General features: G+C 37.2%; 1 protein-coding gene across 2 annotated transcripts in view; it reads left to right on the top strand.

Moving 5' to 3' along the window:
* The window catches only part of CDH7 (cadherin 7), a 117,162-nt gene that overhangs the window by 72,319 nt on the left and 27,597 nt on the right, over positions 1-17,246 (top strand). For both annotated transcript variants that reach the window (XM_059706326.1, XM_059706325.1), the window contains 4 exons: positions 2,489-2,742; positions 14,315-14,451; positions 15,425-15,546; positions 16,185-16,302. In XM_059706326.1, the coding sequence (XP_059562309.1) occupies positions 2,489-2,742; positions 14,315-14,451; positions 15,425-15,546; positions 16,185-16,302 (631 nt within the window). The remainder of the gene's footprint in view (positions 1-2,488; positions 2,743-14,314; positions 14,452-15,424; positions 15,547-16,184; positions 16,303-17,246) is intronic.

The following is a 17,246-nucleotide window of genomic DNA, read 5'->3' on the forward strand; positions in this document are numbered from 1 at the left end:
GCCCTGTGGGAAGAGGGGTTTTATAGGGGTGTTAGAGTAAGGGGAGGAGAGAAGACTGTGGGGCCTGCCGATTGGCCAGGCGCAAGTCTGGGTCTTGTTACACAGGATGTGGTTGTGTCTATGGCGTTAACTTCCCTTGATTGTCATTGGTTAGTTTAAAGAAATCCTAGGTGTGGCTAGCAGAGGCTTGGGCTTCTGGGAAGAAGCTCCTTGCTGAGCACATGGCTAATGGCTGCTGCCCAAAAATGGAGGATCCGGGGTAAGATGGAGGGCGTAGCCCTCGCCCTTTCATTTACTAGTAGGTAAATAAGAACGCTTTGCTTTATTCTTAGCAGTACCAAAATTAAATATTAGATTCCTTGTGTGTAGACCCAAGAAAACTTGAATGCCAAGGTCAGGTTTTCTGCAGGAGGATTTGCATCAAATTACCCGGTGCCTTTTAAATACATCTGCTTGTGTCTTTCCTGAATCTGCTAAATCAAATCTTGGAAGAGGAGGGAATATATTAGAACGTTCCCCTGAGTGGTCTTGATTCTTACCTTTGGTTGAGAACCATTAGGCTCAAAGTACTTTCAGGTAATAGACAAAAAGGTAGCCTTGTAAACATGTCATGGGATTCATTAATAAAGTGTTGTTTAGGGCAATGGTCGCCAACTGGTGGTCTGTGGACCACTGGTGGTCCATGAGGTCCGAAAGGTTGGTGACCGTTGGTTTAGGGTGCTACTATTTTTCTATGAAACCTCAGATAAGAATTGAGAATTTTCTCACAGTAATTCTATGACATTATCTGTGGTCAAGAAAAACAATATACCTATTTCTTCCCCCACCTCCCATTCAGCCATCAGGATTCTCTGGGACAAAGGTATAGTTCAGATTTAAGGCTCTCATGGCCTGGATGACAGTGTTCGAGTTTTTTTCTAATTAAAGAAGAATTTATTGAGCCCCTTCTATGTACCATATTCATTATAGGCACTGAGAATGCTAGTAATGAGCAAAAATGTCTGGAGCTTACATTCTACTGGATGAGACATTAAGAAGATAAATATTTCAGCAAGTGCTCACTGGTCTAGGTATCATAAACTTATTTTGAGTATTAATTTACATATTTCTCTTGTGTATTAATCAGAGATGAGCCATGGAATCTCTTTATGTATTGTTTATGTTCAAACACATACAATGTATAAATTTATATTTTATATATACCTGGCATATGTCATAGACATTGCATATTTATACACACATTGCATATTTATATACACATAGTGCGTGTGCATGTATATACAGATATATATACCCTTTTTTGTATTTATATAACTGCATTGTTTATTTTAATCAGTGCCACATCATTGTGGGGTGAGGTGTAATACCTATGCACCTATATGTGTGCACACAGGCATAATCAGACAGGCTGAATTAGGCTTACATCTCAACATTACATTTTAGCCCATTTTTCTTAGTGCTTTTTTTGTTGTTGTTAAATACTGACAAGTAAATTTTGCTTTATATTTGATAGTATTTCTTTCCATTTCTTTACTTTTTGAAATCTTTGTTTTATATCATTAAATGTAAAGAATATTTTGGGACAGTTTTCAGTGCTGAAATTGAGATTAAAAATCATGAGAAACCACGAGCCTCTATATCCCTTGAAGAAAGAGCAGCCTGTTATTGTTGTAAAAAGTCACCATATTGAGAGTAGAATCCTTTTTCTTCACACCTGGTGCCACCTCACTAATACATTTAATTCCCCTTACATGTTTTTCAGCTACTCTCTGGTTTGACTAGGGTCACTATTTTTTTTTTTTTAAGGATTGTGTTGGCATGGTAATCCTCTTGAAAAGTTACAGAATCAAGATCCTAGAATATAACTGAGAGCCATCTAATATAAATAGAGAGAGAGAGTGTGTGTGTGTGCTGACAGAAAATGGCAGAGGGGGACTCTGGGTGCTTCCCTGAGAAGAATCCCTGTGTTGTCCGGCTGCCCAACCTCACCTGCCTCTTCTGCTGCTGTCTCTGTACCTGGAGCACCTGAACTGTCAAAATTCTAACGAAGTCCCTGAAATCAATGAAAATGTCCTTTTCAATGAGAAATTCAGATGAAAGTTGCATTTCTCTTTCCTTTCAATGTGCTCCCCTCATCCCCCCCCCCCCCCGGATATTGCAGTTAAATGACATGGTTGAGGAAGGTTACGTTGATTTCTCTATTGGGAAAGATTTTAAAATCTCATCTGCGTCTTTCACATCACACTCTAAAGCCAGGAATTTGTCCACGCAGGGCTTGGCTGCAGAGCGGAAAGAAGCCTTTAGAGTTGTCTGTGAGCCAGGACAGCAGTAAGGATTCCGATTGGCATTATTACCTGTTACTTTGAATGCTGATGGTGCATTTTCGTGGCTGAGTCCTTCCCGTGCTTATTGACATTCATAAATGAAAACGCCCTGCTTTACTGACTACTTAATTGGCAATTTAATTTTTCTAATAACTTTCTTGCAGGACCTGGATTTTGAAGCCAAAACAAGTTACACACTACGGATAGAAGCTGCAAACAAAGATGCTGACCCTCGCTTTCTGAGCCTGGGGCCGTTCAGTGATACGACGACCGTGAAGATAATTGTGGAAGATGTGGACGAGCCCCCCGTGTTTTCCTCCCCCTTGTACCCTATGGAAGTGTCGGAAGCTACCCAAGTTGGGAATATCATTGGCACCGTCGCAGCTCATGACCCAGATTCGTCTAACAGCCCTGTGAGGTAACAGCTCCTTGCTGTCTGTTTCTACAATCTCACAACAGTGCACTTTATTCACAGTTCACATGTCTATGCTTTTGGTTCATAGCAAATACAAACCAATTTTGTCTATGTATTGAGCCATAACATCAGACGTGAAACAGAATCAGAACAATTCAACATTTTGCTAATTCAAAATGTGCCACCTGATCTTCCGAAGCCATTATCACGTAGCAGTATTCTGAGGCATCCGTTATTATCTAACAGCCATAGCTGATGAGCCCCTTCATCCAATTATCCTCAGCTCTTTCAAAGCAAACTTTATTCAAAGGTGTAGTGATGCATGTCCTAGTTATAGGATTCATGCATATATTAGAATACTAATTTATAGATAATTGAAACCAGGGATGGATATTTTTAAATCATTTTTTCATATTGGTCAATTTGGATAGTATATATTCATTTATATTATTATTTTCACTTATAAACAATAATATAATACCTAATATATGTATAAGGACTATTTTTAAATGTCCTTTCAGTCATCCTGTACAGAGAGGAGAAACATTATTGTAACCAATTAACCTCTTTGGTCTAACAATTTACTCTTAAAGCATTTCAAAATGTCACAATTTTCTATTTCACACTTTTTGCCTATAATTTACAATCTGAAGTCTACATGTATATTTTTGTGTATGCATGTGTTTGTGTGTGCACATATGATAAATTATGTCTTAAGTGAAAATTATATTACACATCTTAACTTGGGATCATAAGTAAGACTTTTCAATGTGACAGTTTGGATTTGATTATACAGTCTGCAAAGTATAAAAATCAATGAATGTTTTATATTCAGATATGTTCAGCTTATAAGTACAGCCTTTTAGATTTAACCCATATCTGAGAATTCTAAGTGCTTTTGAGTTAAATTCTGAGCTAAGCCTGGACATTGACTACCAAGTGTGATGAAAAATATCTGTAATTTAGGCATTGATTCTTAAGAAAAGCTCATAATGTGTATCTCCCTTAAACTATAAGCATATCTATCTATCTATCTATCTATCTATCTATCTATCTATCTATCTATCTATCTGTATTAGTGCTCTTACTCCTTCTCTTTTGTCAGACATATTAATATTTAGCATAGTTAAGAATTGGTATAAAATAATTGTTATTACAAAACTGAACTCATAATCATTGTTTCCCTGTCTATGTAAGAAATTCAGACCATTCAGATGGCTATATTATTTTAAATGCAGTGCTCATAAACCATTTTAAGAATATAATCTTTTGTTCATTAGAATATTTGTAAATCACAAATACACCAGATGAATAAGCCTCCCCCCTCTTTCCTGTTAGAGCCCAACATTCTTTGTCAGAGCTGCTCCCTGGCTTAAGCTCAGCTACATCGCCTAGTCTTCTTACCTTGCACAGGCTTGAATAGGGGTTTTGTTATAGCACCGCATCTCCAGTGACACTTTCCCACAGCACAACTGGAGGCATAGATCAGCTCCTTGGGATAGTTTGACTTCTGCTTAAATGATTTTATTTCATGGGGAGAAATACCGAATGTTTGCATAAAGTTGGGGATGTGGAAAAAGAAAGACACACTAATAAATATTATAATTCAGTACTTGAATAAGAAGATTTACAGAAATTTTGATTTATTGCATTGGTATTTTAATCTTGTTTGCTTTTTCTCATGTCTTTGTGTGCCATCCTGTTAAAGCCTTTCAGAGTAAATATTACAACTTGTATAATATGTTATTTGTAAAAAATATAGTGTTCTATAGTCATTTGGGGATGAAGAAGGAAGAGTAGGCCCAAGTGACTGGCGACTTGAGTTAGAGATGAAGTGAGTCCAGAAGCACAGAGACAAATACAAGGGACAAGGCCTGAACTCTGATGATTTGGGACATAAAAATCTCGATGGGCTTAATTAATGAAAGAGAAGTAGATTTCTACATCATATTTTTTTTTAATCTAGTGAAGGCGACCTAAAAGTTCAGGTTAGTACTATCCACTTAGGATTTTCTAATCCTTGAGTCTCACATATCGGGAGATACAGACTTTGTTTAGAGTGAACTTAAATGTGATTTTTTTATGTGACTACTTATTTTGCATTTGTAAAGTTGATTTATTGGCTTACATTTAACAATTGAATTATTGAGACATTTATTTGTATAAGCTTAGCAAAGTTATTTGTAGCTGACATTTTTCTGGATTTGTCCTTCCTGTCTATTTATGATATCCTTCAAGCCAGTCTCATTTTGTAGTTTGGCGAGTAATACGTACCCCCATGCATCCTATAAAAGACTGGTCCTCTTCCCAGCACTGCTGTTTGCAGAGTGACCTAGGAAGTAGAAAGGAAAGGCAACCCTTCTCCCTGCTTTATCCCAGTTTTTTGGTTTTTTTTTTTTTAGGATTAAGTACCTAATGCTTTTATTCATTTTTAAATTCTTTAAAATCTTTTCTTACTGATTTCAGAGAGGAAAGGAGAAGGTGAGACAGATAGAATCATCAATGAGGAGAATCATTGATTGACTGCCTCCTACACACCCCAACAGGGGATCGAGCCCACAACCCGGGCATGTGCCCTGAATGGGAATAAAACTGACCTCTTGGTTCATAGGTCAGTGCTCAACTACTGAGCTATGCAGGCTGGGCAGTAACTGATGCTTTTAAACTGTGAATCGTGACTTATGTATTAGTAAGTAGTATCATTATGTTTTGCTATTATTATACTTTATTGTGTTTTCAATGCCATTTTTATTTCAAAGTCAGTAATATCAGTGACAGGAGACATATTTTACAAGCAACTATATTGGCATTCTATATTGAAAATTGTTTTGTATTCACATAGAAATACATAGAAAGGATTAGGTAGTTGGTTAATGGGCATAAGCATGTAACTGCACCCTCAACTAACTAGCAAAATGTAAGTATAACCCTCTTTTAGCAAATGCCAATGCCTGAGTAGGTAGCCAGTTTTCTGAGGTCCTAGGGAAAGTGTCCTCAGATTGAGATGTAACCAAACTTAAGAGTCTTAACAGTTGTGAGCTTTGATTTCCCCAGAAATATTGCAGTCTTAGAGGAATGGAGAAGCAGTACTTGTTTCATTGCAATTGTTTAAAATTAGACCAATAGTATTTGAATTGTAAAGCAGAATGGGAAGTTGGATAATTAGTGTTTGAATTTATTCACATTCTTTGTAGTAGAATACTGAAATCTAGCATTTGCTATTTCTATTTGGAATATTTTCTGATAGGTGGAGCAAGAGATTAGAATTCTAGAAAGAAATGCATTGACTTGCCTCTTCCCACATGATTCCTGCCTTGCACAGAATTCTTAAAAATTGCCCTACTTTTGGCACCAGTCAAAAACTATTCGTAAGTCTTCTCTGTGCATCTGCCTTTTCCTTAAAAAATGTTCTGGGGCTCAAAGCATGGAAGGACATTTGGGTGGTTAGAAGTATAGTAGCAATTAGGTGGAAAGATTAAACAAACGCAGAGACCAGTGATTGGCCAGAATAGAACAGCATTGTGAAATGCATGTGCTTGTTATCCCTTGCCAACAGCTAGCTGGGGTACCTAGCCCACGATGTCATGTATACTTTGGGTTCCTCTTTTCCCACATGGAAACTAGAAGCCAAAGCTGAAAATTATGTGAAACCTGAGGTTACTTACCTCCCCCCTACCGCCCCCCCAAAAAAGGCATTTTGAAAGCAAAGTGGATAACTGGATAACTGGTAGCTAGAAGTTTCCTGGCTTCCCTCCCCCCACCCTTTTTAAAGTACTAGTTACTTACCATTTCCTATACATTTTGGCCCTGAATACCAAAGATGTATCAGGATTTTCTGTGGAACTTCCAAGAACAGATTGTGTTCTGCTGATTCCGATCATCTTTCTAAATGGCAGAAATGTCCCTTCTGTGTTTGTCATCCATAAAGATGTTAAAAACTGTATTAGCATCTGAGAGTCCAGGTCAGCGTTGGAAGCTGATATGCAGATGAGTGGGCGAGATGAACACAAATGTGGCCCTGCTCCACTCAGAATGACAAAAATCAGTGGAAATCTGAACAAAAGATATAATGCAACAGAAGAATACATGGATCAGTGAATCCTCATATGCGTGTTAAAAACCTGCTTTGTGCATGACACTAGGGAAAAAACTGGCAGGAAAAAGATGAATAAAACATTTCCTCTGACCTCAAGAAACTTACAGTTTGGAGGGAAAAAAGAATCGATTCCATAAAAGCTAAACAAATGTGAGGTGGAAAATGTCAGAGCTGTAACACTGTGAGGTAAAGAATCACCACTCCAGACTTGAGAGAATGGTGGTACAAGCAGGGGTGAGGGATAGCAGGATTTGGAGCAGCGAAGAAAACATTATGCAAAGTCTGTTTATGTTTTATTTAGTTATATCTTCAGCATCTAGTGCTATACTTTGAAATCAGAGAATTTATTTCTCTGGCCGGCAACAAGAAGCCCAAAGTCCTTATGCCCAAAATAGCCAATGAATTGCTGCATAATATTATTAGAAGTAAGGTCAGATAGATGTGGGGGTGTGTGATAAAATTAATGAGGATAATTTTCAGCATTTTTAACAGTTTAAATCCAGAAGTATATTTGTATTTATTTTTAAGGATACCAGAAAAATAACATTTACCTATAGGCTTTTTTTGCTAGTATGTGCTCAGATAAAGGTGATAAAATAGTACTAGATGTTACATTATGTAGTGTGACTAGTATGAACACAATGGGGGGTTTTGAATAATTCAGTGTGTACGTTTAAGTAGCTTGTATATATGCATATATTTGTACATATTGTTTTGATCTAAATTATTTATGAATATCTGATTATTCTGAGAAACTTAGTGATCCAGGAAAATACAGAAAAATAGTAGTTCATTTGAAAGGGAAAATATGAACTGTAATAAATTTCAAAATGCTGCTGAACTTAATGTAATTATCACTAAAAATGGGGGGGAAGTATATGTTCAAGTATGGTGAAAGTAAAAAGAAAAATTTTTGTTAAAGTAGTGTAGTTAATATTGAGAGTTAATTTTCAAAACTGGTTAAGTAGGAAATTCCCAACTTGTATGGGAAATTGTTTCATCTTTATTGGGTTGCTGTAGAATGAGAACTCTACTCTGAGCAAACATCTTCTGAGTTAGCTTTTAGGAAGACTCCAGGTGAAATGAGTTTATTGAAGGTTACATTTCTCTTGATTGGTCCCCTGCAGTATTTTCCACATTTAAAATGCTTATTGAAAAGTCTTATTAGTAGAAGAATACAAAATCCATACTCGTTTTGGTGTGAGACTTTGGGAGCTATACATAAGGTTGAAAGATTAGGGAGCAAATGTTTGTTTATGTTGTACTCAACTGTAAGCATTCTTTAATTGCAGTCAACAGAAAGTGGCCATAGGTAAGTGGAGAAAAATGAGTTCATTGAAATATTTGGGGATAACTCACAGAATGAAAAGAAAAGTTGAATAGTCAGTCTTCAGATATGAGGAAAGTAAGGTTTGTCTATAATTATAAACAGTAAGAATGAGCATTCAGTCTTTGTGGATGTGGCCATGAGATGTGTGCCAACTTTTTTTCTTATCCAGTGACCTTCTGTTTAAGGCTCACATATCTTGCAAAATTTCTTGACCTCTCCTAGGGAAAGTATCCATCTCTTATTCAGGAAATCTGGGCATCTTGGTTTTGCGTACCATTAACATTGCATAACATTGGGGAAGTTTCAATCCCCAAAGGAAAACTGAGTTGCCATTATCAGAAGAGGCGGGTGACAATGTGAACAGAGACATCTCTAAGCATTGAACTCAATAATTTATGCTGAAGGAATTTATTTCTCATTAAATTCCTATAAGGCAACGATTTCCATTCCTTTGTTATAAATAAACATGCTCCTTATCACACAGTTTAGAATATGTGGTTCCAGGATTTTAGCAAGTACTGTATTAAAACTTGAGCACTCCTTATAGCAACACCGGCACACATGCACAAATTTTTTAAGAGGTTAAGGATTCAACTCAAATGATTGAGCTATATCTATTGTTCAGATGTGTCCATGTCTATCCCATGGGCTTTTGTCCTTTTGAGAGTAGCAAGAACACATTTGTGTTCATTTTCACCTGAACATTCTACTTGGGAACCTTGACATGCATATCAACAGCCTGGCAAGCGATAAGAATGCTTCTTGTGAATATGAATAAAGAGCATTTTAATTGATCTCCGTAGTTTATCTAAAAGCAGCAATGAAAATAACAGGCATTTGTTTTGTGGCAGATGTGCAGAACCCTGAGGCTATACAGGTATGTAAGTTGTGGTCCCAACCCTCTTGTTATCTAGCTGTTCAAGAGATCTTACACAAAAACTTACTTAAAACCCAATGTTAAATCTGGAAATGAGAAATTATTTTGCAAACCATTCTCATTTTGCAGATAAGGAAACAGAGAAAACAAATGGTGACTGGAGAGCCCAGGTTAGTACTGTAGGTCAGTGGGCAGGGTCCTGGCTATTGAATTTCTAGTGTCCAGTTCATGGTGGTTTAGCAAGGATCACTTAGGGCAGTGGTTCTCAACCTTCCTAATGCCGTGACCCTTTAATACAGTTCCTCATGTTGTGGTGACCCCCAACCATAAAATTATTTTCGTTGCTACTTCATAACTGTAATTTTGCTACTGTTATGAATCGTAATGTAAATATCTGATATGCAGAATGTATTTTCATTGTTACAAATTGAACATAATTAAAGCATAGTGATTAATCACAAAAACAATATGTAATTTATATATGTGTTTTCCGATGGTCTTAGACAACCCCTGTGAAAGGGTCATTCGACCCACAGGTTGAGAACTGCTGATGTAGGGGTATCCACATATCATACAGACTGATCTTATGCATGATTTGGGAATTGTTTTTGGTTTCATTTTTTAGTTTAAATAAATTGAATAAAAGAATTTATTTGAAAAATAAAAGTAGCAGGATCTAAGGAACAGGGATATCTAACTGTGATCTCCCTGTTGTTCAGTACCTTAAGCATTGAAGAATTTTAGAGCAAGTTTGCATTCTTTATTACAAACCAGGGAGGGCCAATTTTGAATTATATTTATTTGTTGTGTTTTTGAAATGGAATGGCTTACTGGAAACTTTAGAGATTTTGATAGGATTAAAAATTGTTCTATTTTTTTTTCTTACCAATATGTGATAGGTATGTCCTTGATTTCCCTATACAAAGTGCTCTAATTTCTGGTTTGATTCTGGGAAATTACAGTTATAAAAATATTGAGTGACTATGTGGCAATGTAGAACACTTTCGAAGGTCAGACACTTAAAAAGATGTTGGAGTTCTTATTTCAGCTCCCTTACTTTCCTGATTAATGAATTTGAGCCCGGAGTGAGTGACTGGTAGTTCCCACAGGGAGTCACGTCACACTGGCACCAATATCCTAGAGTCTTTTGACTTCTAATCCTGTGGTTTCTTATTCACATCACATCACACTTATTTTTGATGATATTTTTCAAAATTAACAATGGTGTGATTTAACAGCAAATTGATAGTTTGAGAAGGGGGATGAGTTGGGGATAAAGAAATCTCTGTAAAGTAAGCCTTACTGGGTTGGCAAAAATTAAAAGATGTTAGCTTTTAGGATTGAATCTTTCTGCTTTCTGATCCATTTTCACCAAATGTTGTACTTAATCAACCACATTCTGCACCACTTGCTCATCTCCACAGGCAGAGCTCCAAACCCTTGTGGACTGAGGATCTCTGACTTGAGACAGGAGTGCAGTCTTGTGAGATGGCATTTAAGTCTCAGATGCCCAGTCTTCAAGGGCGCTGGAAGTTGGGTGTTGAGTGGGAGAAGAGGCTAAGACAACCCTTCGGAGCCCACCACACTTGTGGGGTCTTGGAGAGGCCCCAAGTACAAGAAGAGGCATGATTTGTGACGTGCTTGGAAGGGCTTGCTGCTTTAACACTGGGTGATTGTCCTCAAGGAAGTGTAGGACGAAAATAATTGCCAGGAGTAGCTATGTGAGGAAAGGCACAGAAATGAAGATACATAGGATGTTTTTATTCATCAAGTAATACATCAGTTTGACTAGCCTAGGATTTTAGATAGGAGAGCAGTGGAAAAAACACAAAGAATATGGATCATAGAATTGTAGGTGGCAGGGACTACAAGCTCATTTTTAGGTTCTGAGGTGTGTACTGGAAAGATGGCTCATACACACATGCTTCTGAATCTTGGCTCCTTCAGCCACCAACTGTGAGATTTTGGAGTCCAGGACTGAAATACAGCAATAATGATGCCTGCTTGCCTTAGTTAGACATTGTGCTTGGCTAGTAGCAATAGAGCTTAACACTAATGACTTACTAATGAGATGTCTGGAGCTCTGCACTCAAGGACTGATAATTTGGCAGTATAATGTCATCAAGGGCCTTGGCTTCTTACACCAGGCACTCATCACCTCATATTTACCAGATGGCTTTTGGACATGTTCCCTTTGTGTTCATGTCCCAGGTGAGATAGAGGAGAGGGGGCAGAAATCACGTGTGCCAGCTGAATTAGCAACTCGCTCCTGTCTTTTAAGGAGATATTCCATGATGCTCAACACAACAACTTTCTTTTGTATCTTATTTGCTGAAACTTAGATACTATAAGGACACCCAACCTACAAGGGAGACCAGCAAATGTTGATTTTCAGGCAGGCACATGGCTGCCTCCAACAAAAGCAGGGTTCTGTTAATAAGAGTTAAGGGCAAATGGATGACACATCTCTGTCATACATGACCTTGTGTAGTTGTTTGAGGATTAGGAACCAAAAGTAAACTGCATTTCAAACACTCAGCACTTTCTGAAGATGAGAAAGTTTAGAAGGAGGGACAGTTTCAGGGAAAGGTTGATGAACCTGCTTTTAGATATTTAGCTTGAGTTGAAGATGTCTGCAGTAATTTACAGAATCTCCGGAAAAGGATTGAGGCTGGATACCAAGGTTTCTATCTGTCTGCACAGTAAACAGATAGGCCAAAGCTTTAAGTGCTGTTGCTGCAAAAAAATGGAAGTGGTCTCTTGAATTGGTCACTGTAGCATAGGGTGAAGCAGGCCAAGTGTTTGAGGCTGTGATTTTCAGAAACTAGTGATGGTAAGTTTGGTTCACGATTAGAGAAACTCCATTCCCTTTTCCTGTTCAGCCTCTCATTGACTCAGGCAACTGCATTTCTCCATTCCTAGGCCAGTGGGCCCAGAACAGCAGAGGGTGCTCCCCCAAATTTCTTCAGGGCCTGTCTTCTCTTTGGCTCAGTTACACGCCCCCCCCCCCCCACATTCTAATTCAGAGACATTTCTCACCTCTCTAAAAGGTGCCCACATTTTTTTGGTTAAGAAATGGTCTTTCTCAGGTTAACTTTATACATTAGCTAATGCCTCAAACATAAACGCTAGCCTTTTGCATATGCAGAGGGTTGGTAGGAAACAGGAGCCCCTGTAATACTGGGTGATCCCAAGTTGTTGTGATGAAGACAGAATCACCACCGCAGCTGTTCCGGGCAGTTTGTACTCCTTGTTCTTGCTGAGGTCTCCCCTCTCTTCTCAAGCCAATACCTCATTCTCTCCCCACATCTGCCCTGACTTCCTTCATCAGACTCCAGGATAGCAATGTGTTGGTTTCCTACTGTTTATTGTAATTTGTTATATTTTAAAAAAATATTTATAAATTTAGTTTCCAGAGATAGGCTGTCACATGCAGGTGCTTACGAATAATTGTTGATGGCATGAATAACGGAAGGGAGATATAAGGATGTCAGAATAATTAGCAAGTTACCAGATATGTATATATGAGACTGTGCTATTTAGGGAGGCCTGTGTGAGAATTACAGCTATTAAATGACACACAGCTGTAAGTGGGTGCTACATAGTTTATGATATAGAAATGGTTACTATTAGGATGATAGAGACTTTGGTGTCCATTCTTCTTCAAAATATATAGAGGTGTAGCTGATAACTGGTTTTCCAAAAGATTAGGGATTTTTCTATGAGGTGAATAGAAGTTGAAGATATTTAACATTAAATGAATTCTCAGATGTTTTTTATTCTAATCCTGGAAACTTTAAGGCAGTCGATAATAGAGGCAAATGATTTGGTCATTGACTTTAGCTCTGCGGGAAATTAAACGAATAAGTATCTCTCTCTCTGCCCACCACCTCCCTCCACAGCAATTTTGCATTCTGATAAAGATCTACACACTTGTGATGCTACTAACAGCTTCTCAATATCTGCCTGTCATTTATTCAGTTCTCTCTTACCAACTTATGTAGCACAGGCCTTCATTATTATCACTCTGGTGCATATGCCCCTCTCCTTCTGACCCCTCTCTCCTTCCATTGTCCACAACTGGTTAAATCCAACCTTCTGCTTTTATGCACCTTCGAATACATGCATGAGAACAGAGCAAGACAGGCAAACAGAAAGACTGTTTTCACATTATGCCCACAAATCCCAATATACTTCCGTGTGTGTGTGTGTCTGTGTGTGTTTGTGTGTGTCTGTTCTAAAAAAGTACTTCTCTCCCCTCCTCAAACCACCTTCTTTTCTTTTCTCATATTCCATTGAGAATATAGAAACCCTAAAAAATAACTTCAGATTATCAACACCAAAATACCTATTCCAGCACAAGGACAATAATATTTGTTGTTGTATGGTTAATTATCTTTTCTACTATTTTCTGCCTCTATTCTTTTTATGTGTCTTGCATTTTGTAGTACAGTAGACTTGAAGTAGATGATTCTATTTAATAATAGTTGAGAAGTACTATATAAATGTAAAATATGGCTTAGTCTAAGTTGCGTGTGTGTTTATTTACTTTTTATTTAACTAGAAAGTTTTTAAATGAGAGCTCTTAATTCACCCAACTAGAAAGACTTTGAGTAGAATCTAGTCATTCTTGAGCACAGAGTGAATTTTATGTATGGAACAAAAAATTAGATCCAATAAGAATGATTTCCCACTAATGTTTGGATAGTATATTTTGTGAAAAGCTTCTACACACCAAAATATTCATGCAATTTGAGGGGTTCTCCTTTGAAATATATCATTGTACCCTGGTCAAGACCCCTGCATGAGAGATACACATTCAAAAAAGTGTTAAGATCAGGCTGGTATTTTTGACATGAGACGTTACTAAGTATATATGAATGGGCAAATGTCTATGTATGTTTCATTGTAAAGAGACCTATAACTATGACCAGGGCTGCTAAATTGATTGTAAATGGTTTTTAGGAGCCAACATCATAATGATAATAAAGACTTATTTGAAGTTTATAATGGCATATTCAAAACATCTGTGAAGATAACTGTACAGTGGTGTTTATTTTGTACTAAAATAGAAGCAAAGAAATTAGATAAGAACCAAGTGTAACATCAGTGAAGTTTAAACTAAGCACGCATTTATTGTTATTAATATGACAGATCATGGAATTACCAGGACTCGGTGATTGGTTATGCACTTAATGAAATACATTTAATAAATTATAAACATAAATGTTGAAGTTTTTTGTTTGTTTTGCTTTGTTTTTTATTCAATTAGGTACTCAATTGACAGAAACACAGACTTGGAGAGATACTTCAACATTGATGCCAACAGTGGAGTGATTACAACAGCCAAATCTTTGGATCGGGAGACAAATGCTGTTCATAATATCACAGTCCTGGCAATGGAGAGCCGTAAGTTGAAAGGTTTAAAACTGAATTAGGATGGAGGACAATGGGATGACATGAAGTTATAATTTGAACTTCAGTTATATTAGGTGCTTATTTCAATTGAACAAAAGCTTGAAAATCCTTAATTTTAAGCTGTGAAATATATTTTATATTCATTTGTTTAAATGTTAGTACTTATAAAGTTAATGAAAAGAGATGACTATCAAATAGTGGGCCTGAATCATCCTCACAGAGCGTCTTGTCTTGTCATATTTCGTGTGCTGCATTTATGCTGATGTGGAGTTGGTCAAATAGTTTACAAAATGAGTAAATTGATTTCTCTACCTAAGATGCCAGATTTGCATATTGTGATAATAAACTCATTTTAGCCCTAATAAGAAAAGCATTAAAAGAACATTGCATAGTCATAATGCATTGTTTTATGTACATATAGAATATATATTTATCTTCATAATAATTATGAGCTCTAGCATCAAAGAATAATAAAATACTAGGTTCATAGAACATACTTTCAACAGTACTTACCAGGGGCTAAAAAATACACAGGTATACTATCTATATTTCTATATACATTCAGTTATATGATATTGGACCAGAGTTTCTGTAGCTCCCTTTAAAGTCTATAATGTTATGGTTCCAGATTTATTTGAGGCCTGACCTTTTTCTTATTAGAATTGTACTTATTTTTTACAATAGTTATATCTTTATTTAAGTAAAGTCCTTTATAGGTTTCAAAATACTCCTATATCTAGTACCGCCTTGGTCCCAACCACAGCTATTAGTCCCATGCCAGAGATTAAAAAGGGTTAGGGTTGATAGGTGAATAATTAGAGTTGATTTTAACTATTTTTAATGGGAGTTTTATGAGTAAAAGGAAACATTAAAAAGTCTGAGTAAAAACCCTTTTCCTGAGTGAAAGGCAGTGGAATAACAGTTCTACCCAGAGTGAGTGACAAAAGCTTTTCCTCTTGATTAGAGAATCCGTCTCAAGTAGGACGAGGCTACGTGACCATCGCGATCCTGGACATCAATGACAACGCCCCCGAGTTCGCCATGGACTATGAGACCACCGTGTGCGAGAATGCCCAGCCGGGGCAGGTGAGAGGCTTCTGAGCACCATGCTTCTGGTTTCTCATTTCCTTCAAAGGAGCCAGCGGTGGTTGCCTTTGAAATCCTGCCAGCTGTAAGATAAAATATAATCAGCATGTTTCTGCACAACGAATGCTTTGATGTGTAGCATAAACTAATATTAAAGGAACTTTCAAGTCGTGGTTTCATTGGGATGATGAAAATTCCTCAGGAAGAAAAGTAAACATTGTGAAAGTCATGGCTAATGGTTAAGGGCTTAACCTCCTTTAAAAGAAAGGAGGAATAGAGCCTATTAAGCTTGATTGGGCCGTTTCCCACCTTACACAGGAGGGCTCAGTGCCTTGAAGTTCTGAGAATTAAGTGTAGTTTCATCCCAGTGTGGTTTGTTCCACTCATCCATGTTGTCCAGGGTTTTGCGATCTTTCCCGGGATGGAATAACTAGTTGGCTCATTTCTGAGGTTCACGAAGGTTTGTTCAAATCTAAGATCTGAAAAGGACACGATAGTTTTTCAGAGCCCTTTTAGACTGGGTTCACATTGGTACATCTGCCCCCAGCTCCCACGTCATTGAGGAAGTCAGTGCTTATTCTATGGTGCAAAACTGCTCTGTCCTGCATTGTGCCCTCATGCTTCCCTCCTCGCCCTAGGTTATCCAGAAAATCAGTGCGGTGGACAGAGATGAGCCATCCAACGGACACCAGTTTTATTTCAGCCTAACCACTGATGCAACGAACAACCACAACTTCTCCCTGAAAGATAACAAAGGTAAGGGTTTGTCACTGTGACAGTGGAGGCAGCAGGTACAAACTCTAAGTGAGTGCTTTGGCTCACTCAGGAATGCTGATTATGGACTTTTTTTTTTTTTCCCCCCAGCAAGGACATTAATTAAAGGGCAATAAGCCCCTGAGGTAATTTTTATCTATGGATTTACTGTCATGAAGAAGCTGCTACTTAAATAATTTTAGGCCTAAATCCAAATAGGGGGAAGCCAGATCCATCTCTCTCTGTCATTTTCTTCTAGACATTTGCTTTCTTATTTGTTTACCAAGCTCCTTAAATGATCTAATCGGTTGAGGGCTGGCTAAATGCCTTAATTAGGACTGGCCTGCACAGGTATGACTTGAGACACCAGGAAAATACTAATTGCACTTGACATATTTCAACCTAAATCAATTTTGACTTAGAATAACTAATGTTAATATTGAAATTATTTTATTTTAACCTAAAATAAGTGATCTGTGCAAAGATTAAAAAGAACAAAAGAATTCTGTCATCCCAAATCCCATTCTTTTGCTCAAAAGTAATAACTCTTATCACTTTCCTAAATGTCATTATAGAAACATTTTTGCAAACACCTACAAATAAATTCTGGTTTTGCTTAAATATATATAATTATGGACATAAAGACAGTATAAATTATAATAACTTTAAGCATGAGAACCTGCTATCGTGTAAATTCAAATTTTTTATATTCATGTGTATTTTTATTCAAGGTGTTTATTTTAGCAGAAGAAGAGCATTTGCACCTAATATCAATATAAAGAAAAGTATTCCCCAACAATATAGAAAATGTAATTATTTCAGATTGAATGTGTGAACCAGGTTTCAGAAAAAAAATGTAGAAATAGATTTACTAGTCAAATCCTGGCTTATCTAAAAAGACCTGCTCTCAGAAGGTGGACATTATAAGAGCTTTTACCTAAAGCCAC

Source organism: Myotis daubentonii, chromosome 8 (assembly GCF_963259705.1).
Source record: "Myotis daubentonii chromosome 8, mMyoDau2.1, whole genome shotgun sequence".
NCBI classification, from domain to species: Eukaryota; Metazoa; Chordata; class Mammalia; order Chiroptera; family Vespertilionidae; genus Myotis; species Myotis daubentonii.